Source organism: Dendrobates tinctorius, unplaced genomic scaffold (assembly GCF_039654945.1).
Source record: "Dendrobates tinctorius isolate UK_male_01 unplaced genomic scaffold, ASM3965494v1 ptg000305l, whole genome shotgun sequence".
NCBI lineage: Eukaryota > Metazoa > Chordata > Amphibia > Anura > Dendrobatidae > Dendrobates > Dendrobates tinctorius.
Genome location: NW_027361972.1, coordinates 1,254,521 through 1,274,786, shown reverse-complemented (window position 1 = coordinate 1,274,786; position 20,266 = coordinate 1,254,521). Strand labels below are relative to the sequence as shown.

The following is a 20,266-nucleotide window of genomic DNA, read 5'->3' as shown; positions in this document are numbered from 1 at the left end:
GGTCTCCTGCTCTTGGCCGGGGGTCTCTTGCTCTTGGTCGATGGTCTCCTGCTGTTGGCCGGGGGTCTCCGGCTCTTGGTTGGGGGTCTCCTGCTCTTGGCCGGGGGTCTCTTGCTCTTGATCGGGGGTCTCCTGCTCTTGGCCGGGGGTCTCCTGCTCTTGTCCCAGGGTCTCTTGCTCTTGGTCGGGTGTCTCCTGCTCTTGGTCGATGGTCTCCTGCTCTTGGTCGTGTGTCTCCTGCTCTTGTTTGGGGGTCTCCTGCTCTTGGCCGGGGGTCTCTTGCTCTTGGTCGATGGTCTCCTGCTATTGGCCAGAGGTCTCCTGCTCTTGGTCGGGGGTCTCCTGTTCTTGGTTGGGGGTCTCTTGCTCTTGGCCGGGGGTCTCTTGCTCTTGGCCGGGGGTCTCTTGCTCTTGGCCTGGGGTCTCCTGCTCTTGGCCGGGCGTCTCCTGCTCTTGGCTGGGGGTCTCCTGCTCTTGTTTGGGGGTCTCTTGTTGATGGTCGATGGTCTCCTGCTCTTGGCCGGGGGTCTCCTCCTCTTGGTCGGGGGTCTCCTGCTCTTGGTCGGGGGTCTCTTGCTCTTGGTCGGGGGTCTCCTGCTCTTGGCCGGGGGGTCTCCTGCTCTTGTCCGAGGGTCTCTTGCTCTTGGCCGGGGTCTCCTGCTCTTGGTCGGAGGTCTCCTGCTCTTGGCCGGGGGTCTCTTGCTCTTGGTCGGGGGTCTCCTGCTCTTGGCCGGGGGTCTCCTGCTCTTGGCCGGGGGTCTCCTGCTCTTGGTTGATGGTCTCCTGCTCTTGGTCGGGGGTCTCCTGCTCTTGGTTTGGGGTCTCCTGCTCTTGGCCGGGGGTCTCTTGCTCTTGGTCGATGGTCTCCTGCTCTTGGCTGGGGGTCTCCTGCTCTTGGCCGGGGCTCTCTTGCTCTTGGTCGGGGGTCTCTTGCTCTTGGCCGGGGGTCTCCTGCTCTTGGTCGGGCGTCTCTTGCTCTTGGCCCATAGTCTCCTGCTCTTGGCCGAGGGTCTCCTGCTCTTGGCCGGGGGTTTCCTGCTCTTGGTCGGGGGTCTCCTGCTCTTGGTCGGGGGTCTCTTGCTCTTGGTCGGGGTTCTCCTGCTCTTGGCCGGGGGTCTCCTGCTCTTGGCCGGGGGTCTCCTGCTCTTAGCCGGGGGACTCCTGCTCTTGGCTGGGGGTCTCCTGCTCTTGGTTGATGGTCTCCTGCTCTTGGCCGGGGGTCTCCTGCTCTTGGTTGGGGGTCTCCTGCTCTTGGCCGGGGGTCTCTTGCTCTTGGTCGATGGTCTCCTTCTGTTGGCCGGAGGTCTCCTGCTCTTGGTCGGGGGTCTCCTGTTCTTGGCTGGGGGTCTCCTGATCTTGGTCGGGGGTCTCTTGCTCTTGGCCCAGGGTATCCTTCTCTTGGCCGGGCGTCTCCTGCTCTTGGCCGGGGGTCTCCTGCTCTTGGTCGGGGGTCTCTTGCTCTTGGTCGGGGGTCTCCTGCTCTTGGCCGGGGATCTCTTGCTCTTGGTCGGTGGTCTCTTGCTCTTGGCCGGGGTCTCCTGCTCTTGGTCGGGCGTCTCTTGCTCTTGGCCGGGCGTCTCCTGCTCTTGGCCGAAGGTCTCCTGCTCTTGGCCGTGGGTCTCCTGCTCTTGGCCGGGGGTCTCCTGCTCTTGGCCGGGGGTCTCTTGCTCTTGGTCAGGGGTCTCTTGCTCTTGGCCGGGGGTCTCTTGCTCTTGGCCGGTGGTCTCCTGTTCTTGGCCGGGGGTCTCCTGCTCTTGGTCGGGGTTCTCTTGCTCTTGGCTGGGGGTCTCTTGCTCTTGGCCGGGGGTCTCTTGCTCTTTGCCGGGGGTCTCCTGTTTTTGGTCGGGGGTCTCCTGCTTTTGGTCGGGGGTCTCCTGCTCTTGGTCGCTGGTGTCCTGCTCTTGGCCGGGGGTCTCTTGCTCTTGGTCGGGGTTCTCTTGCTCTTGGCCGGGGGTCTCTTGCTCTTGGTCGGGGGTCTCTTGTTCTTGGTCGGGTGTCTCCTTCTCTTGGTCGACGGTCTTCTGCTCTTGGTCTGGGGTCTCCTGCTCTTGGCTGGGGGTCTCCTGCTCTTGGCCGGGGGTCTCTTGCTCTTGGCCGGGGGTCTCTTGTTCTTGGTCGGGTGTCTCCTGCTCTTGGTCGATGGTCTCCTGCTCTTGGTCGGGGGTCTCCTGCTCTTGGCGGGGGGTCTCCTGCTCTTGGCCGGGGGTCTCCTGCTCTTGGCGGGGCGTCTCCTGCTCTTGGCCGGGGGTCTCCTGCTCTTGGTCGATGGTCTCCTGCTCTTTGCCGGGGGTCTCCTGCTCTTGGCCGGGGGTCTCCTGATCTTGGCCGGGGGTCTCCTGATCTTGGCCGGGGGTCTCTTGCTCTTGGCCGGGCGGTCTCCTGCTCTTGGTCGGGGGTCTCCTCCTCTTGGTCGGGGGTCTCCTGCTCTTGGTCGCTGGTGTCCTGCTCTTGGCCGGGGGTCTCCTGCTCTTGGCCGGGGGTCTCTTGCTCTTGGTCGGGGGTCTCTTGCTCTTGGTCGGGGTCTCTTGCTGTTGGCTGAGGGTCGCTTACTCTTGGTCGGGGGTCTCTTGCTGTTGGCTGGGGGTCTCCTGCTCTTGGTCGGGGATCTCTTGCTTTTGGTCGGGGGTCTCCTGCTCTTAGCCGGTGGTCTCCTGCTCTTGGTCGGGGGTCTCTTGCTGTTGGCCGGGGTTCTCCTGCTCTTGGTCGGGGGTCTCTTGCTCTTGGTCGGGGGTCTCTTACTCTTGGCCGGGGGTCTCCTGCTCTTGGCCGGGGGTCTCTTGCTCTTGGTCGGCGGTCTCTTGCTCTTGGTCGGGGGTCTCCTGCTCTTGGCCGGGGTCTTCTGCTCTTGGCCGGGGGTCTCCTGCTCTTGGTCGAGGGTCTCCTGCTCTTGGCCGGGGGTCTCCTGCTCTTGGTCGGGGGTCTCCTGCTCTTGGTCGGGGGTCTCCTGCTCTTGGTCGATGGTCTCCTGCTCTTGGCCGGGGGTCTCCTGCTCTTGGTCGATGGTCTCGTGCTCTTGGCCGGGGGTCTCCTGCTCTTGGCCGGGGGTCTCTTGCTCTTGGTCTGGGGTCTTCTGCTCTTGGTCTGGGGTCTTCTGCTCTTGGCCGGGGGTCTCCTGCTCTTGGTCGGGGGTCTCCTGCTCTTGGTCGGGGGTCTCCTGCTCTTGGTCGATGGTCTCTTGCTCTCGGCCGGGGGTCTCCTGCTCTTGGCCGGGGGTCTCCTGCTCTTGGCCGGGGGTCTCTTGCTCTTGGTCGGGGGAGTCTTGCTCTTGGCCGGGGGTCTCCTGCTCTTGGCCGGGGGTCTCCTGCTCTTGGTCGGGGGTCTCCTGCTCTTGGTCGGGGGTTTCTTGCTGTTGGCCGGGGGCCTCCTGCTCTTGGTCGGGGGTCTCCTGCTCTTGGTCAGGGGTCTCCTGCTCTTGGCCGGGGGTCTCCTGCTCTTGGTCGATGGTCTCCTGCTCTTGGCCTGGGGTTCTCCTGCTCTTGGCCGGGGGTCTCCTGTTCTTGGTCGGGGGTCTCCTGCTCTTGGCCGGGGGTCTCCTGCTCTTGGTCGATGGTCTCCTGCTCTTGGCCGGGGGGTCTCCTGATCTTGGCCGGGGGTCTCTTGCTCTTGGTCGCGGGTCTCCTGCGCTTGGTCGATGGTCTCCTGCTCTTGGCCGGGCGTCTCTTGCTCTTGGCCGGGCGTCTCTTCCTCTTGGCCGGGGGTCTCCTGCTCTTGGCTGGGGGTCTCCTGCTCTTGGCCGGGGGTCTCTTGCTCTTGGTCAAGGGTCTCCTGCTCTTGGTCGATGGTCTCCTGCTCATGGCCGGGGGTCTCCTGCTCTTGGCCGGGGGTCTCCTGCTCTTGGCCGGGGGTCTCCTGCTCTTGGCCGGGGGTCGCCTGCTCTTGGCCGGGGGTCTCCTGATCTTGGCCGGGGGTCTCTTGCTCTTGGTCGCAGGTCTCCTGCGCTTGGTCGATGGTCTCCTGCTCTTGGCCGGGCGTCTCTTGCTCTTGGCCGGGCGTCTCTTGCTCTTGGCCGGGCGTCTCTTGCTCTTGGCCGGGGGTCTCCTGCTCTTGGTCGGGGGTCTCCTGCTCTTGGTCGGTGGTCTCCTGCTCTTGGTCGGGGGTCTCCTGCTCTTGGCCGGGGGTCTCCTGCTCTTGGTCGATGGTCTCCTGCTCTTGGTCGGGGGTCTCTTGCTCTTGGCCGGTGGTCTCTTGCTCTTGGCCGGGGGTCTCCTGCTCTTGGCCGGGGGTCTCTTGCTCTTGGTCGGGGGTCTCTTGCTCTTGGCCGAGGGTTTCCTGCTCTTGGCCGGGGGTCTCCTGCTCTTGGTCGGGGGTCTCCTGCTCTTGGCCGGGGGTCTCCTGCTCTTGGTCGGGGGTTTCTTGCTGTTGGCCGGGGGCCTCCTGCTCTTGGTCGGGGGTCTCCTGCTCTTGGTCGGGGGTCTCCTGCTCTTGGTCGATGGTCTCCTGCTCTTGGCCGTGGGTCTCCTGCTCTTGGTCGATGGTCTCCTGCTCTTGGCCGGGCGTCTCTTGCTCTTGGCCGGGGGTTTTCTGCTCTTGGTTGGGGGTCTCCTGCTCTTGGCTGGGGGTCTCTTGCTCTTGGTCGGGGGTCTCCTGCTCTTGGTCGATGGTCTCCTGCTCTTGGCCGGAGGTCTCCTGCTCTTGGTCGGGGGTCTCCTGCTCTTGGTCGATGGTCTCCTGCTCTTGGCCAGGGGTCTCCTGCTCTTGGTCGGGGGTCTCCTGCTCTTGGCCGAGGGTCTCCTGCTCTTGGCCGGGGGTCTCCTGCTTTTGATCGGGGGTCTCCTGCTTTTGGTCGGGCGTCTCTTGCTCTTGGTCGGGGGTCTCCTGCTCTTGGCCGGGGGTCTCCTGCTCTTGGCCGGGGGTCTCTTGTTCTTGGTCGGAGGTCTCCTGCTCTTGGTCGGGGGTCTCCTACTCTTGGCCGGGGGTCTCCTGCTCTTGGTCGGGGGTCTCTTGCTCTTGGCCGGGGGTCTCCTGCTTTTGGTCGGGAGTCTCTTGCTCTTGGTCGGGGGTCTCTTGCTCTTGGTCAGAGGTCTCCTGCTCTTGGTCGGGGGTCTCCTGCTCTTGGCCGGGGGTCTCCTGCTCTTGGTCGGGGGTCTCCTGCTCTTGGCCGGGGGTCTCCTGCTCTTGGCCGGGGGTCTCCTGCTCTTGGTCGGGGGTCTCCTGCTCTTGGTCGGAGGTCTCCTGCTCTTGGTCGGGGGTCTCCTGCTCTTGGCCGGGGGTCTCCTGCTCTTGGTCGGCGGTCTCTTGCTCTTGGTCGGGGGTCTCCTGCTCTTGGCCGGGGTCTTCTGCTCTTGGCCGGGGGTCTCCTGCTCTTGGTCGAGGGTCTCCTGCTCTTGGCCGGGGGTCTCCTGCTCTTGGTCGGGGGTCTCCTGCTCTTGGTCGGGGGTCTCCTGCTCTTGGTCGATGGTCTCCTGCTCTTGGCCGGGGGTCTCCTGCTCTTGGTCGATGGTCTCGTGCTCTTGGCCGGGGGTCTCCTGCTCTTGGCCGGGGGTCTCTTGCTCTTGGTCTGGGGTCTTCTGCTCTTGGTCTGGGGTCTTCTGCTCTTGGCCGGGGGTCTCCTGCTCTTGGTCGGGGGTCTCCTGCTCTTGGTCGGGGGTCTCCTGCTCTTGGTCGATGGTCTCTTGCTCTTGGCCGGGGGTCTCCTGCTCTTGGCCGGGGGTCTCTTGCTCTTGGTCGGGGGTGTCTTGCTCTTGGCCGGGGGTCTCCTGCTCTTGGCCGGGGGTCTCCTGCTCTTGGTCGGGGGTCTCCTGCTCTTGGTCGGGGGTTTCTTGCTGTTGGCCGGGGGCCTCCTGCTCTTGGTCGGGGGTCTCCTGCTCTTGGTCGATGGTCTCCTGCTCTTGGCCGGAGGTCTCCTGCTCTTGGTCGGGGGTCTCCTGCTCTTGGTCGATGGTCTCCTGCTCTTGGCCAGGGGTCTCCTGCTCTTGGTCGGGGGTCTCCTGCTCTTGGCCGAGGGTCTCCTGCTCTTGGCCGGGGGTCTCCTGCTTTTGATCGGGGGTCTCCTGCTTTTGGTCGGGCGTCTCTTGCTCTTGGTCGGGGGTCTCCTGCTCTTGGCCGGGGGTCTCCTGCTCTTGGCCGGGGGTCTCTTGTTCTTGGTCGGAGGTCTCCTGCTCTTGGTCGGGGGTCTCCTGCTCTTGGCCGGGGGTCTCCTGCTCTTGGTCGGGGGTCTCTTGCTCTTGGCCGGGGGTCTCCTGCTTTTGGTCGGGAGTCTCTTGCTCTTGGTCGGGGGTCTCTTGCTCTTGGTCGGAGGTCTCCTGCTCTTGGTCGGGGGTCTCCTGCTCTTGGCCGGGGGTCTCCTGCTCTTGGTCGGGGGTCTCCTGCTCTTGGCCGGGGGTCTCCTGCTCTTGGTCGGGGGTCTCCTGCTCTTGGTCGGGGGTCTCCTGCTCTTGGTCGGAGGTCTCCTGCTCTTGGTCGGGGGTCTCCTGCTCTTGGCCGGGGGTCTCCTGCTCTTGGTCGGCGGTCTCTTGCTCTTGGTCGGGGGTCTCCTGCTCTTGGCCGGGGTCTTCTGCTCTTGGCCGGGGGTCTCCTGCTCTTGGTCGAGGGTCTCCTGCTCTTGGCCGGGGGTCTCCTGCTCTTGGTCGGGGGTCTCCTGCTCTTGGTCGGGGGTCTCCTGCTCTTGGTCGATGGTCTCCTGCTCTTGGCCGGGGGTCTCCTGCTCTTGGTCGATGGTCTCGTGCTCTTGGCCGGGGGTCTCCTGCTCTTGGCCGGGGGTCTCTTGCTCTTGGTCTGGGGTCTTCTGCTCTTGGTCTGGGGTCTTCTGCTCTTGGCCGGGGGTCTCCTGCTCTTGGTCGGGGGTCTCCTGCTCTTGGTCGGGGGTCTCCTGCTCTTGGTCGATGGTCTCTTGCTCTTGGCCTGGGGTCTCCTGCTCTTGGCCGGGGGTCTCCTGCTCTTGGCCGGGGGTCTCTTGCTCTTGGTCGGGGGTGTCTTGCTCTTGGCCGGGGGTCTCCTGCTCTTGGCCGGGGGTCTCCTGCTCTTGGTCGGGGGTCTCCTGCTCTTGGTCGGGGGTTTCTTGCTGTTGGCCGGGGGCCTCCTGCTCTTGATCGGGGGTCTCCTGCTCTTGGTCAGGGGTCTCCTGCTCTTGGCCGGGGGTCTCCTGCTCTTGGTCGATGGTCTCCTGCTCTTGGCCGGGGGTTCTCCTGCTCTTGGCCGGGGGTCTCCTGTTCTTGGTCGGGGGTCTCCTGCTCTTGGCCGGGGGTCTCCTGCTCTTGGTCGATGGTCTCCTGCTCTTGGCCGGGGGGTCTCCTGATCTTGGCCGGGGGTCTCTTGCTCTTGGTCGCGGGTCTCCTGCGCTTGGTCGATGGTCTCCTGCTCTTGGCCGGGCATCTCTTGCTCTTGGCCGGGCGTCTCTTCCTCTTGGCCGGGGGTCTCCTGCTCTTGGCTGGGGGTCTCCTGCTCTTGGCCGGGGGTCTCTTGCTCTTGGTCAAGGGTCTCCTGCTCTTGGTCGATCGTCTCCTGCTCTTGGTCGGGGGTCTCCTGCTCTTGGTCGATGGTCTCCTGCTCTTGGCCGGGGGTCTACTGCTCTTGGCCGGGGGTCTCCTGCTCTTGGCCGGGGGTCGCCTGCTCTTGGCCGGGGGTCTCCTGATCTTGGCCGGGGGTCTCTTGCTCTTGGTCGCGGGTCTCCTGCGCTTGGTCGATGGTCTCCTGCTCTTGGCCGGGCGTTTCTTGCTCTTGGCCGGGCGTCTCTTGCTCTTGGCCGGGCGTCTCTTGCTCTTGGCCGGGGGTCTCCTGCTCTTGGTCGGGGGTCTCCTGCTCTTGGTCGGTGGTCTCCTGCTCTTGGTCGGGGGTCTCCTGCTCTTGGCCGGGGTCTCCTGCTCTTGGTCGATGGTCTCCTGCTCTTGGTCGGGGGTCTCTTGCTCTTGGCCGGGGGTCTCTTGCTCTTGGCCGGGGGTCTCCTGCTCTTGGCCGGGGGTCTCTTGCTCTTGGTCGGGGGTCTCTTGCTCTTGGCCGAGGGTTTCCTGCTCTTGGCCGGGGGTCTCCTGCTCTTGGTCGGGGGTCTCCTGCTCTTGGCCGGGGGTCTCCTGCTCTTGGTCGGGGGTTTCTTGCTGTTGGCCGGGGGCCTCCTGCTCTTGGTCGGGGGTCTCCTGCTCTTGGTCGGGGGTCTCCTGCTCTTGGTCGATGGTCTCCTGCTCTTGGCCGTGGGTCTCCTGCTCTTGGTCGATGGTCTCCTGCTCTTGGCCGTGGGGTCTCCTGCTCTTGGCCGGGGGTATCCTGCTCTTGGTCGATGGTCTCCTGCTCTTGGCCGGGGGTCTCCTGCTCTTGGTCGATGGTCTCCTGCTCTTGGCCGGGGGTCTCCTGCTCTTGGTCGATGGTCTCCTGCTCTTGGTCGGGGGTCTCCTGCTCTTGGCCGGGGGTCTCCTGCTTTTGGTCGATGGTCTCCTGCTCTTGGCCGGGGGTCTCCTGATCTTGGCCGGGGGTCTCTTGCTCTTAGTCGCGGGTCTCCTGCGCTTGGACGATGGTCTCCTGCTCTTGGCCGGGCATCTCTTGCTCTTGGCCGGGCGTCTCTTGCTCTTGGCCGGGGGTCTCCTGCTCTTGGTTGGGGGTCTCCTGCTCTTGGCCGGGGGTCTCTTGCTCTTGGTCGGGGGTCTCCTGCTCTTGGTCGATGGTCTCCTGCTCTTGGTCGATGGTCTCCTGCTCTTGGCCGGGGGTCTCCTGCTCTTGGTCGGGGGTCTCCTGCTCTTGGTTGATGTTCTCCTGCTCTTGGCCGGGGGTCTCCTGCTCTTGGCCGGGGGTCTCCTGCTCTTGGCCGGGGGTCTCTTGCTCTTGGCCGGGCGTCTCTTGCTCTTGGCCGGGGGTCTCCTGCTCTTGGTTGGGGGTCTCTTGCTCTTGGCCGGGGGTCTCTTGCTCTTGGTCGGGGGTCTCCTGCTCTTGGTCGATGGTCTCCTGCTCTTGGTCGATGGTCTCCTGCTCTTGGCCGGGGGTCTCCTGCTCTTGGTCGGGGGTCTCCTGCTCTTGGTTGATGTTCTCCTGCTCTTGGCCGGGGGTCTCCTGCTCTTGGCCGGGGGTCTCCTGCTCTTGGCCGGGGGTCGCTTGCTCTTGGCCGGGGGTCTCCTGATCTTGGCCGGGGGTCTCTTGCTCTTGGTCGCGGGTCTCCTGCGCTTGGTCGATGGTCTCCTGCTCTTGGCCGGGCGTCTCTTGCTCTTGGCCGGGCGTCTCTTGCTCTTGGCCGGGCGTCTCTTGCTCTTGGCCGGGCGTCTCTTGCTCTTGGCCGGGGGTCTCCTGCTCTTGGTTGGGGGTCTCCTGCTCTTGGCTGGGGGTCTCTTGCTCTTGGTCGGGGGTCTCCTGCTCTTGGTCGATGGTCTCCTGCTCTTGGCCGGAGGTCTCCTGCTCTTGGTCGGGGGTCTCCTGCTCTTGGTCGATGGTCTCCTGCTCTTGGCCGGGGGTCTCCTGCTCTTGGTCTGGGGTCGCCTGCTCTTGGCCGGGGGTCTCCTGCTCTTGGTCGGGGGTCTCCTGCTCTTGGTCGATGGTCTCCTGCTGTTGGCCAGGGGTCTCCTGCTCTTGGTCTGGGGTCTCCTGCTCTTGGCCGGGGGTCTCCTGATCTTGGCCGGGGGTCTCTTGCTCTTAGTCGCGGGTCTCCTGCGCTTGGTCGATGGTCTCCTGCTCTTGGCCGGGCGTCTCTTGCTCTTGGCCGGGCGTCTCTTGCTCTTGGCCGGGGGTCTCCTGCTCTTGGTTGGGGGTCTCCTGCTCTTGGCCGGGGGTCTCTTGCTCTTGGTCGGGGGTCTCCTGCTCTTGGTCGATGGTCTCCTGCTCTTGGCCGGGGGTCTCCTGCTCTTGGTCGGGGGTCTCCTGCTCTTGGTTGATGTTCTCCTGCTCTTGGCCGGGGGTCTCCTGCTCTTGGCCGGGGGTCTCCTGCTCTTGGCCGGGGGTCGCTTGCTCTTGGCCGGGGGTCTCCTGATCTTGGCCGGGGGTCTCTTGCTCTTGGTCGCGGGTCTCCTGCGCTTGGTCGATGGTCTCCTGCTCTTGGCCGGGCGTCTCTTGCTCTTGGCCGGGCGTCTCTTGCTCTTGGCCGGGGGTCTCCTGCTCTTGGTTGGGGGTCTCCTGCTCTTGGCTGGGGGTCTCTTGCTCTTGGTCGGGGGTCTCCTGCTCTTGGTCGATGGTCTCCTGCTCTTGGCCGGAGGTCTCCTGCTCTTGGTCGGGGGTCTCCTGCTCTTGGTCGATGGTCTCCTGCTCTTGGCCAGGGGTCTCCTGCTCTTGGTCGGGGGTCTCCTGCTCTTGGCCGAGGGTCTCCTGCTCTTGGCCGGGGGTCTCATGCTTTTGATCGGGGGTCTCCTGCTTTTGGTCGGGCGTCTCTTGCTCTTGGTCGGGGGTCTCCTGCTCTTGGCCGGGGGTCTCCTGCTCTTGGCCGGGGGTCTCTTGTTCTTGGTCGGAGGTCTCCTGCTCTTGGTCGGGGGTCTCCTGCTCTTGGCCGGGGGTCTCCTGCTCTTGGTCGGGGGTCTCTTGCTCTTGGCCGGGGGTCTCCTGCTTTTGGTCGGGAGTCTCTTGCTCTTGGTCGGGGGTCTCTTGCTCTTGGTCGGAGGTCTCCTGCTCTTGGTCGGGGGTCTCCTGCTCTTGGCCGGGGGTCTCCTGCTCTTGGTCGGGGGTCTCCTGCTCTTGGCCGGGGGTCTCCTGCTCTTGGTCGGGGGTCTCCTGCTCTTGGCCGGGGGTCTCCTGCTCTTGGTCGGGGGTCTCCTGCTCTTGGTCGGAGGTCTCCTGCTCTTGGTCGGGGGTGTCCTGCTCTTGGCCGGGGGTCTCCTGCTCTTGGTCGGGGGTCTCCTGCTCTTGGCCGGGGGTCTCCTGCTCTTGGTCGGGGGTCTCCTGCTCTTGGCCGGGGGTCTCCTGCTCTTGGTCGGGGGTCTCCTGCTCTTGGCCGGGGGTCTCCTGCTCTTGGTCGGGGGTCTCCTGCTCTTGGCCGGGGGTCTCCTGCTCTTGGCCGGGGGTCTCCTGCTCTTGGTCGATGGTCTCCTGCTCTTGGCCGGGGGTCTCCTGCTCTTGGTCGGGGGTCTCCTGCTCTTGGCCGGGGGTCTCCTGCTCTTGGCCGGGGGTCTCCTGCTCTTGGCCGGGGGTCTCCTGCTCTTGGTCGGGGGTCTCCTGCTCTTGGCCGGGGGTCTCCTGCTCTTGGCCGGGGGTCTCCTGCTCTTGGTCGGGGGTCTCCTGCTCTTCGCCGGGGGTCTCCTGCTCTTGGCCGGGGGTCTCCTGCTCTTGGCCGGGGGTCTCCTGCTCTTGGTCGGGGGTCTCCTGCTCTTCGCCGGGGGTCTCCTGCTCTTGGCCGGGGGCCTCCTGCTCTTGGCCGGGGGTCTCCTGCTCTTGGTCGGGGGTCTCCTGCTCTTGGCCGGGGGTCTCCTGCTCTTGGTCGGGGGTCTCCTGCTCTTGGCCAGGGGTCTCCTGCTCTTGGTCGGGGGTCTCTTGCTCTTGGCCGGGGGTCTCCTCTGTGGGCGGATCCCTGTGCTGCTGGCGGGGGGAGCGCTGGAGCTGCAGGAGACGAGCTGCTGTCAGGCGGCGGCTCGGGTCATTCTGCCGGGGAGGCTGCAGAGCGCGGGGCGGATGGACGCTGCAGGCTCCGTCTCCTCCACACACAGCCCCGCGGCAGGACGGAGAGCCGGCGGTTTCTGACCGGAGGATGAGATCACCTTCACGGATCAGCAGTCCGCAGGTGGAGCAGAACTATGGGGGACCCCCTGCAGAGGTCAGCAGTCCGCAGGTGGAGCAGAACTATGGGGGACCCCCTGCAGAGGTCAGCAGTCCGCAGGTGGAGCAGAACTATGGGGGACCCCCTGCAGAGGTCAGCAGTCCGCAGGTGGAGCAGAACTATGGGGGACCCCCTGCAGAGGTCAGCAGTCCGCAGGTGGAGCAGAACTATGGGGGACCCCCTGCAGAGGTCAGCAGTCCGCAGGTGGAGCAGAACTATGGGGGACCCCCTGCAGAGGTCAGCAGTCCTCAGGTGGAGCAGAACTATGGGGGACCCCCTGCAGAGGTCAGCAGTCCGCAGGTGGAGCAGAACTATGGGGGACCCCCTGCAGAGGTCAGCAGTCCGCAGGTGGAGCAGAACTATGGGGGACCCCCTGCAGAGGTCAGCAGTCCGCAGGTGGAGCAGAACTATGGGGGACCCCCTGCAGAGGTCAGCAGTCCGCAGGTGGAGCAGAACTATGGGGGACCCCCTGCAGAGGTCAGCAGTCCGCAGGTGGAGCAAAACTGTGGGGGACCCCCTGCAGAGGTCAGCAGTCCTCAGGTGGAGCAGAACTATGGGGGACCCCCTGCAGAGGTCAACAGTCCGCAGGTGGAGCAGAACTATGGGGGACCCCCTGCAGAGGTCAGCAGTCCGCAGGTGGAGCACAGAGAGATGGGTCTTTCTCCCAGCTGTTCCCCCGTAGAAGTCAGCGGTCAGGATGGTAGAACTCCCCAGTGCTCCTCAGCAGTGGCCAGAAGCTCCTCCGCAGTGGATGACCCACCCCAGGTGAACCAGGATGGCAGCACCTCCCGGTTTTGCTCTGTATTGGTCGGATATTCCCCAGCAGTGGATGGTTGCTACCTGGCAGTGGACAGAAGATGTTCTCCGACAGTGGACGGATGCACCCCGACAGTAGTCACCCGTTCTCCGACAGTGGACGGATGCACCCCGACAGTGGTCACATGTTCTCCGACAGTGGACGGATGCTCCCCGACAGTAGTCACACGTTCTCCGACAGTGGACGGATGCTCCCCGACAGTGGTCACTTATTCTCCGACAGTGGACGGATGCTCCCCGACAGTGGTCACATGTTCTCCGACAGTGGACGGATGCTCCCCGACAGTGGTCACATATTCTCCGACAGTAGACGGATGCTCCCCGACAGTGGTCACTTATTCTCCGACAGTGGACAGATGCTCCCCGACAGTGGTCACTTATTTTCCGACAGTGGATGGATGCTCCCCGACAGTGGTCACATGTTCTCCGACAGTGGTCACATGTTCTCCGACAGTGGACGGATGCTCCCTGACAGTGGTCACATGTTCTCCGACAGTGGATGGATGTTCCCGGACAGTGGTCGCATGTTCTCCGACAGTGGACGGATGCTCCCCGACAGTGGGCACATGTTCTCCGACAGTGGACGGCTGCTACCCAACAGTGGATGGTCGCCCACGGGCAGTGGTCGGTAGCTCCCCGGCAGTGGTCGGTCGTTCCCTGGCAGTGGTCCGTTGCTCCCCGGCAGTGAATGGTCGCTCCCCGGCAGTGAATGGTCGCTCCCCGGCAGTAGTCAGTCGCTGCCCAGCACTGGTCGGTTGCTCCCCAGCAGTGGATGATCGCTCCCCGGCAGTGGTCGGTTGCTCCTCGACAGTGGTCGGTTGCTCCCCAGCAGTGATGAGTTGCTCTCAGGCAGAGCACATTGAAGTTTTGGAATCGGAGGATGTGGCACCTGCGGCCTCGGTAAGTCACATTTTCTGCCTCATAATCGGATGTTCCCTCTTTAGCGCTAAGTTTAGCTGTGGGGGGATTACCCGCAAACTTCCCTCCTGCTCTCGAGAATTAACCCTTATGTGTCCAGGTGGGGGACATCTCTAATCAGGGACCTGGAAATGGAGTTCATTTGTATGATCATTATTAGGTTACCCCCATGAGATTCCCCTCACCATAGTCACGAATGTACTGATGGGGAATGTCCCACTGATCAGAGACCCCCGTACGCTGATAGACGTCACACACACTGGAGACCCCCGTACACTGATAGACGTCACACACGCAGGAGACCCCCATACACTGATAGACGTCACACACACTGGAGACCCCCGTACGCTGATAGACGTCACACACACTGGAGACCCCCGTACGCTGATAGACGTCACACACACTGGAGACCCCCGTACACTGATAGACGTCACACACGCTGGAGACCCCCGTACACTGATAGACGTCACACACGCTGGAGACCCCCGTACACTGATAGACGTCACACACGCAGGAGACCCCGTACACTGATAGACGTCACACACGCTGGAGACCCCCGTACACTGATAGACGTTGCGTGTTGGACGTCCTGAACCAGTCGGTGGAGAAGCGGGGGTCAGTGGGTGCTCTCGTCCGCTGGCCTGGCTGCCTTTAGCAGCATGGACCAGGGCTCACACCACTGATCGCCCGCTCTCTCTCCCGGTGGGTAATACACTACACAGACAGCACAGGGTGAGGGTAACACAGTGTGGCAATGCTTTATTGAACCACAGCACCCAATAGAAAACAGAACAATCCCAGCAATTACCCCCCCCCAGGGTGCACATTACAGGGCCTAACCCTTCCGCTGACTCGCCGGGATAATGGTAGATGATATATCCGAGCTCCCAGGGTCGCTACTCCACCTGTGACACACACAGAGAGAGGAGGTAACCACAAGCGTAGGGGGATAACCGAGAGCAGCCCTGTGTTCATTCAGCTGGGTCTGCAGGACCCTGAGCTGAGATCCTGAAGAGTCACACCAACCAGAAGAGAAGAAGGCTCTTTTATACCTGAGGCTGGTGATCTAGTTGTAGAATTACCCAGTGTCCTTCAGTCCACCCTCACAGCCTTTCCCTATCTACCTTCAAAGTCAACAAACTGGTTATAGAATACTAGATGGCGGCCCGTTGCTATCGCATCGAAAGGGCGGTAACGTCACGATGGGGGCAGGCTTTGCAGCGTTGAGAATCTCCCCTCCCATGTGCTCACCCACCTATCCACTCTCTCTTCCCCCATGTGCTGACTTCTCCCGTCTGCGCTCTCTTCTTTGACCTGTCTACCCCATGTGCTATCCCTCTTGTCTGCTGTCTCTCTCCTTCCTGTGCTGTGTTCTCCTCTCATGTGCTGTCCCGTTTGAGCTGTCTCCCCCCTGTGCTCTGTCTCTCTCACCCCTGTGTCTGACCGTGTACAGAACATACCACAGCTCCTGGGCAGGGGAGGAAGCAAAAGACAATACTGACATTACAGCAGGAGATCGCAGAGGATACATTTTGTGAGGTAAACTATTGTTTAAAAACAGTCAGAGAAATATTTTACCTCACAAAATGAATCCTCTGTGATCCCCTGCTGTAATGTCAGTATTGTCTTTTACTTCCTCCCCTGCCCAGGAGATGTGGTATGCTCCCTCCGTACACGGTCAGACACAGACAATTTTTAAAATGAACTTTTGTTCGTGGGAAAACCGCTTTAATGTGACCGTCTTCCTCTGCCTGTAGACACGTCGCGCGTCTGCCACCGGGATCAGCCAAATGATTCACTGCACCTGCGTGGAATTCGCGCAGGCGCTGTGCAATGGTGTTCCGCTCGTGGTACCGAGCAAGAGGCTGTGAGAGTGAGTGTGTGAGAGATTGTATGAGTGTGTGTGTGGTGCGACGGTGTTCCGCTGTTGGTACCGCGCAATAGGTTGGTAACAGCAGCAGTTTCCATATTGAGACACCCATCACTTGGGTGTCCCAAAATGGCAGTCGGTGAACTTCCTCCGCTTGGAATTTTGGGATACGGTGACATCTGGATGGAACAGGAAATTAAAACATTACAAGGCAATTATATAAATTGACAATACTCGTCGCGTGTCGGGCGACCTGAACCCGCCTAGTGTCGGACGACCTGAACCCGCCTCGTGTCGGACGACCTGAACCCGCCTCGTGTCGGACGACCTGAACCCGCCTCGTGTCGGACGACCTGAACCCGCCTCGTGTCGGACGACCTGAACCCGCCTCGTGTCGGACGACCTGAACCCGCCTCGTGTCGGGCGACCTGAACCCGCCTCGTGTCGGACGACCTGAACCCGCCTCGTGTCGGACGACCTGAACCCGCCGCGTGTCGGACGACCTGAACCCGCCGCGTGTCGGACGACCTGAACCCGCCGCGTGTCGGACGACCTGAACCCGCCGCGTGTCGGACGACCTGAACCCGCCGCGTGTCGGACGACCTGAACCCGCCGCGTGTCGGACGACCTGAACCCGCCGCGTGTCGGATGACGTGTATCCGTCACGTGTTAGGCGATGTGTACCCTTTGCGTGTTGGATGTCCTGTCCCGTCGTGTGTCGGACGACCGTACCCATCGTTTGTCGGACGACCTGTGCCTGTCGCGTGTCGGACGACGTTTACCCGTCGCATGTCAGACGACATGTATGCGTCCCGTGTCAGATTCTTGCGTGTTTCCAGTATATCGGTCGCTCGCTGTCAGGGTGATGGCTGCTCTTGTAGTCTTTCTGAGGTGTGTGCAGTATAGAGTGATGCAGGGTGTAGTAGTATACCTGGAGATGATTGGGGTTGTAGTCCAGCGGATCAGTGGTTTTGTTGTCTTTGTGATTCAGGACAGGAGCAAAAAGAGACCACAAAACTGAATGATGTCCCCTACACCCCTATACTTCCTCGTACCCCTATCCCCCTATCTATACATAAGGGAATCACTGATACGGGCTGTGATCGTGATCGGTCATCGCTCTGGTGTAGAGTCTCCTGTACGTGTGATGTCATCGCTCTGGTGTATAGTCTGCTGTACGTGTGATGTCATCGCTCTGGTGTAGAGTCTCCTGTACGTGTGATGTCATCGCTCTCGTGTATGGTCTGCTGTACGTGTGATGTCATCGCTCTGGTGTATGGTCTCCTGTACGTGTGATGTCATCGCTCTGGTGTAGAGTCTGCTGTACGTGTGATGTCATCGCTCTGGTGTATGGTCTGCTGTACGTGTGATGTCATCGCTCTGGTGTAGAGTCTGCTGTACGTGTGATGTCATCGCTCTGGTGTATGGTCTGCTGTACGTGTGATGTCATCGCTCTGGTGTAGAGTCTGCTGTACGTGTGATGTCATCGCTCTGGTGTAGAGTCTCCTGTACGTGTGATGTCATCGCTCTGGTGTATGGTCTCCTGTACGTGTGATGTCATCGCTCTGGTGTATGGTCTCCTGTACGTGTGATGTCATCGCTCTGGTGTAGAGTCTGCTGTACGTGTGATGTCATCGCTCTGGTGTATGGTCTGCTGTACGTGTGATGTCATCGCTCTGGTGTAGAGTCTGCTGTACGTGTGATGTCATCGCTCTGGTGTAGAGTCTGCTGTACGTGTGATGTCATCGCTCTGGTGTATGGTCTGCTGTACGTGTGATGTCATCGCTCTGGTGTATGGTCTCCTGTACGTGTGATGTCATCGCTCTGGTGTAGAGTCTGCTGTACGTGTGATGTCATCGCTCTGGTGTATGGTCTGCTGTACGTGTGATGTCATCGCTCTGGTGTAGAGTCTGCTGTACGTGTGATGTCATCGCTCTGGTGTATAGTCTCCTGTACGTGTGATGTCATCGCTCTGGTGTATAGTCTGCTGTACATGTGATGTCATCGCTCTGGTGTAGAGTCTCCTGTACGTGTGATGTCATCGCTCTGGTGTATGGTCTCCTGTACGTGTGATGTCATCGCTCTGGTGTATGGTCTCCTGTACGTGTGATGTCATCGCTCTGGTGTAGAGTCTCCTGTACGTGTGATGTCATCGCTCTGGTGTATAGTCTGCTGTACGTGTGATGTCATCGCTCTGGTGTATGGTCTCCTGTACGTGTGATGTCATCGCTCTGGTGTATGGTCTCCTGTACGTGTGATGTCATCGCTCTGGTGTATGGTCTGCTGTACGTGTGATGTCATCGCTCTGGTGTATAGTCTCCTGTACGTGTGATGTCATCGCTCTGGTGTATAGTCTGCTGTACGTGTGATGTCATCGCTCTGGTGTATAGTCTCCTGTACGTGTGATGTCATCGCTCTGGTGTATAGTCTCCTGTACGTGTGATGTCATCGCTCTGGTGTATAGTCTGCTGTACGTGTGATGTCATCGCTCTGGTGTAGAGTCTCCTGTACGTGTGATGTCATCGCTCTGGTGTAGAGTCTCCTGTACGTGTGATGTCATCGCTCTGGTGTAGAGTCTCCTGTACGTGTGATGTCATCGCTCTGGTGTATAGTCTGCTGTACGTGTGATGTCATCGCTCTGGTGTAGAGTCTCCTGTACGTGTGATGTCATCGCTCTGGTGTATGGTCTCCTGTACGTGTGATGTCATCGCTCTGGTGTATGGTCTGCTGTACGTGTGATGTCATCGCTCTGGTGTATAGTCTCCTGTACGTGTGATGTCATCGCTCTGGTATATAGTCTGCTGTACGTGTGATGTCATCGCCCTGGTGTATGGTCTCCTGTACGTGTGATGTCATCGCTCTGGTGTATGGTCTGCTGTACGTGTGATGTCATCGCTCTGGTGTATAGTCTCCTGTACGTGTGATGTCATCGCTCTGGTGTATAGTCTCCTGTACGTGTGATGTCATCGCTCTGGTGTATAGTCTGCTGTACATGTGATGTCATCGCTCTGGTGTATAGTCTCCTGTACGTGTGATGTCATCGCTCTGGTGTATAGTCTCCTGTACGTGTGATGTCGTCGCTCTGGTGTATAGTCTCCTGTATGTGTGATGTCATCGCTCTGATGTATAGTCTGCTGTACGTGTGATGTCATCGCTCTGGTGTATAGTCTCCTGTACGTGTGATGTCATCGCTCTGGTGTATAGTCTCCTGTACGTGTGATGTCATATAGTCTCCTGTACGTGTGATGTCATCGCTCTGGTGTATGGTCTCCTGTACGTGTGATGTCATCGCTCTGGTGTATGGTATCCTGTACGTGTGATGTCATCGCTCTGGTGTATAGTCTGCTGTACGTGTGATGTCATCGCTCTGGTGTATAGTCTCCTGTACGTGTGATGTCATCGCTCTGGTGTATGGTCTGCTGTACGTGTGATGTCATCGCTCTGGTGTATGGTCTCCTGTACATGTGATGTCATCGCTCTGGTGTATGGTCTGCTGTACGTGTGATGTCATCGCTCTGGTGTATGGTCTCCTGTACGTGTGATGTCATCGCTCTGGTGTATGGTCTGCTGTACGTGTGATGTCATCGCTCTGGTGTATGGTCTCCTGTACATGTGATGTCATCGCTCTGGTGTATGGTCTGCTGTACGTGTGATGTCATCGCTCTGGTGTATGGTCTCCTGTACGTGTGATGTCATCGCTCTGGTGTATGGTCTCCTGTACGTGTGATGTCATCGCTCTGGTGTATAGTCTCCTGTATGTGTGATGTCATCGCTCTGGTGTATGGTCTGCTGTACGTGTGATGTCATCGCTCTCGTGTATGGTCTCCTGTATGTGTGATGTCATCGCTCTGGTGTATGGTCTGCTGTACGTGTGATGTCATCGCTCTGGTGTATAGTCTCCTGTATGTGTGATGTCATCGCTCTGGTGTAGAGTCTCCTGTACGTGTGATGTCATCGCTCTGGTGTATAGTCTGCTGTACGTGTGATGTCATCGCTCTGGTGTAGAGTCTCCTGTACGTGTGATGTCATCGCTCTGGTGTATGGTCTCCTGTACGTGTGATGTCATCGCTCTGGTGTATGGTCTGCTGTACGTGTGATGTCATCGCTCTGGTGTATAGTCTCCTGTACGTGTGATGTCATCGCTCTGGTATATAGTCTGCTGTACGTGTGATGTCATCGCCCTGGTGTATGGTCTCCTGTACGTGTGATGTCATCGCTCTGGTGTATGGTCTGCTGTACGTGTGATGTCATCGCTCTGGTGTATAGTCTCCTGTACGTGTGATGTCATCGCTCTGGTGTATAGTCTCCTGTACGTGTGATGTCATCGCTCTGGTGTATAGTCTGCTGTACATGTGATGTCATCGCTCTGGTGTATAGTCTCCTGTACGTGTGATGTCATCGCTCTGGTGTATAGTCTCCTGTACGTGTGATGTCGTCGCTCTGGTGTATAGTCTCCTGTATGTGTGATGTCATCGCTCTGATGTATAGTCTGCTGTACGTGTGATGTCATCGCTCTGGTGTATAGTCTCCTGTACGTGTGATGTCATCGCTCTGGTGTATAGTCTCCTGTACGTGTGATGTCATATAGTCTCCTGTACGTGTGATGTCATCGCTCTGGTGTATGGTCTCCTGTACGTGTGATGTCATCGCTCTGGTGTATGGTATCCTGTACGTGTGATGTCATCGCTCTGGTGTATAGTCTGCTGTACGTGTGATGTCATCGCTCTGGTGTATAGTCTCCTGTACGTGTGATGTCATCGCTCTGGTGTATGGTCTGCTGTACGTGTGATGTCATCGCTCTGGTGTATGGTCTCCTGTACATGTGATGTCATCGCTCTGGTGTATGGTCTGCTGTACGTGTGATGTCATCGCTCTGGTGTATGGTCTCCTGTACGTGTGATGTCATCGCTCTGGTGTATGGTCTGCTGTACGTGTGATGTCATCGCTCTGGTGTATGGTCTCCTGTACATGTGATGTCATCGCTCTGGTGTATGGTCTGCTGTACGTGTGAT

At 60.4% G+C, this 20,266-nt stretch overlaps 1 protein-coding gene across 2 annotated transcripts in view; it reads left to right on the top strand.

Moving 5' to 3' along the window:
* The first annotated feature begins 11,425 nt into the window (after nt 1–11,425).
* The window catches only part of LOC141073534 (uncharacterized), a 34,886-nt gene continuing 26,045 nt past the window's right edge, over nt 11,426–20,266 (top strand). Inside the window, exon 1 of one of the 2 annotated variants that reach the window (XM_073560801.1) lies at nt 11,426–13,366. In XM_073560801.1, the coding sequence (XP_073416902.1) occupies nt 11,582–13,366 (1,785 nt within the window). In that variant the 5' untranslated portion in view covers nt 11,426–11,581. The remainder of the gene's footprint in view (nt 13,367–20,266) is intronic. The other variant, XM_073560800.1, reaches the window with a different exon arrangement.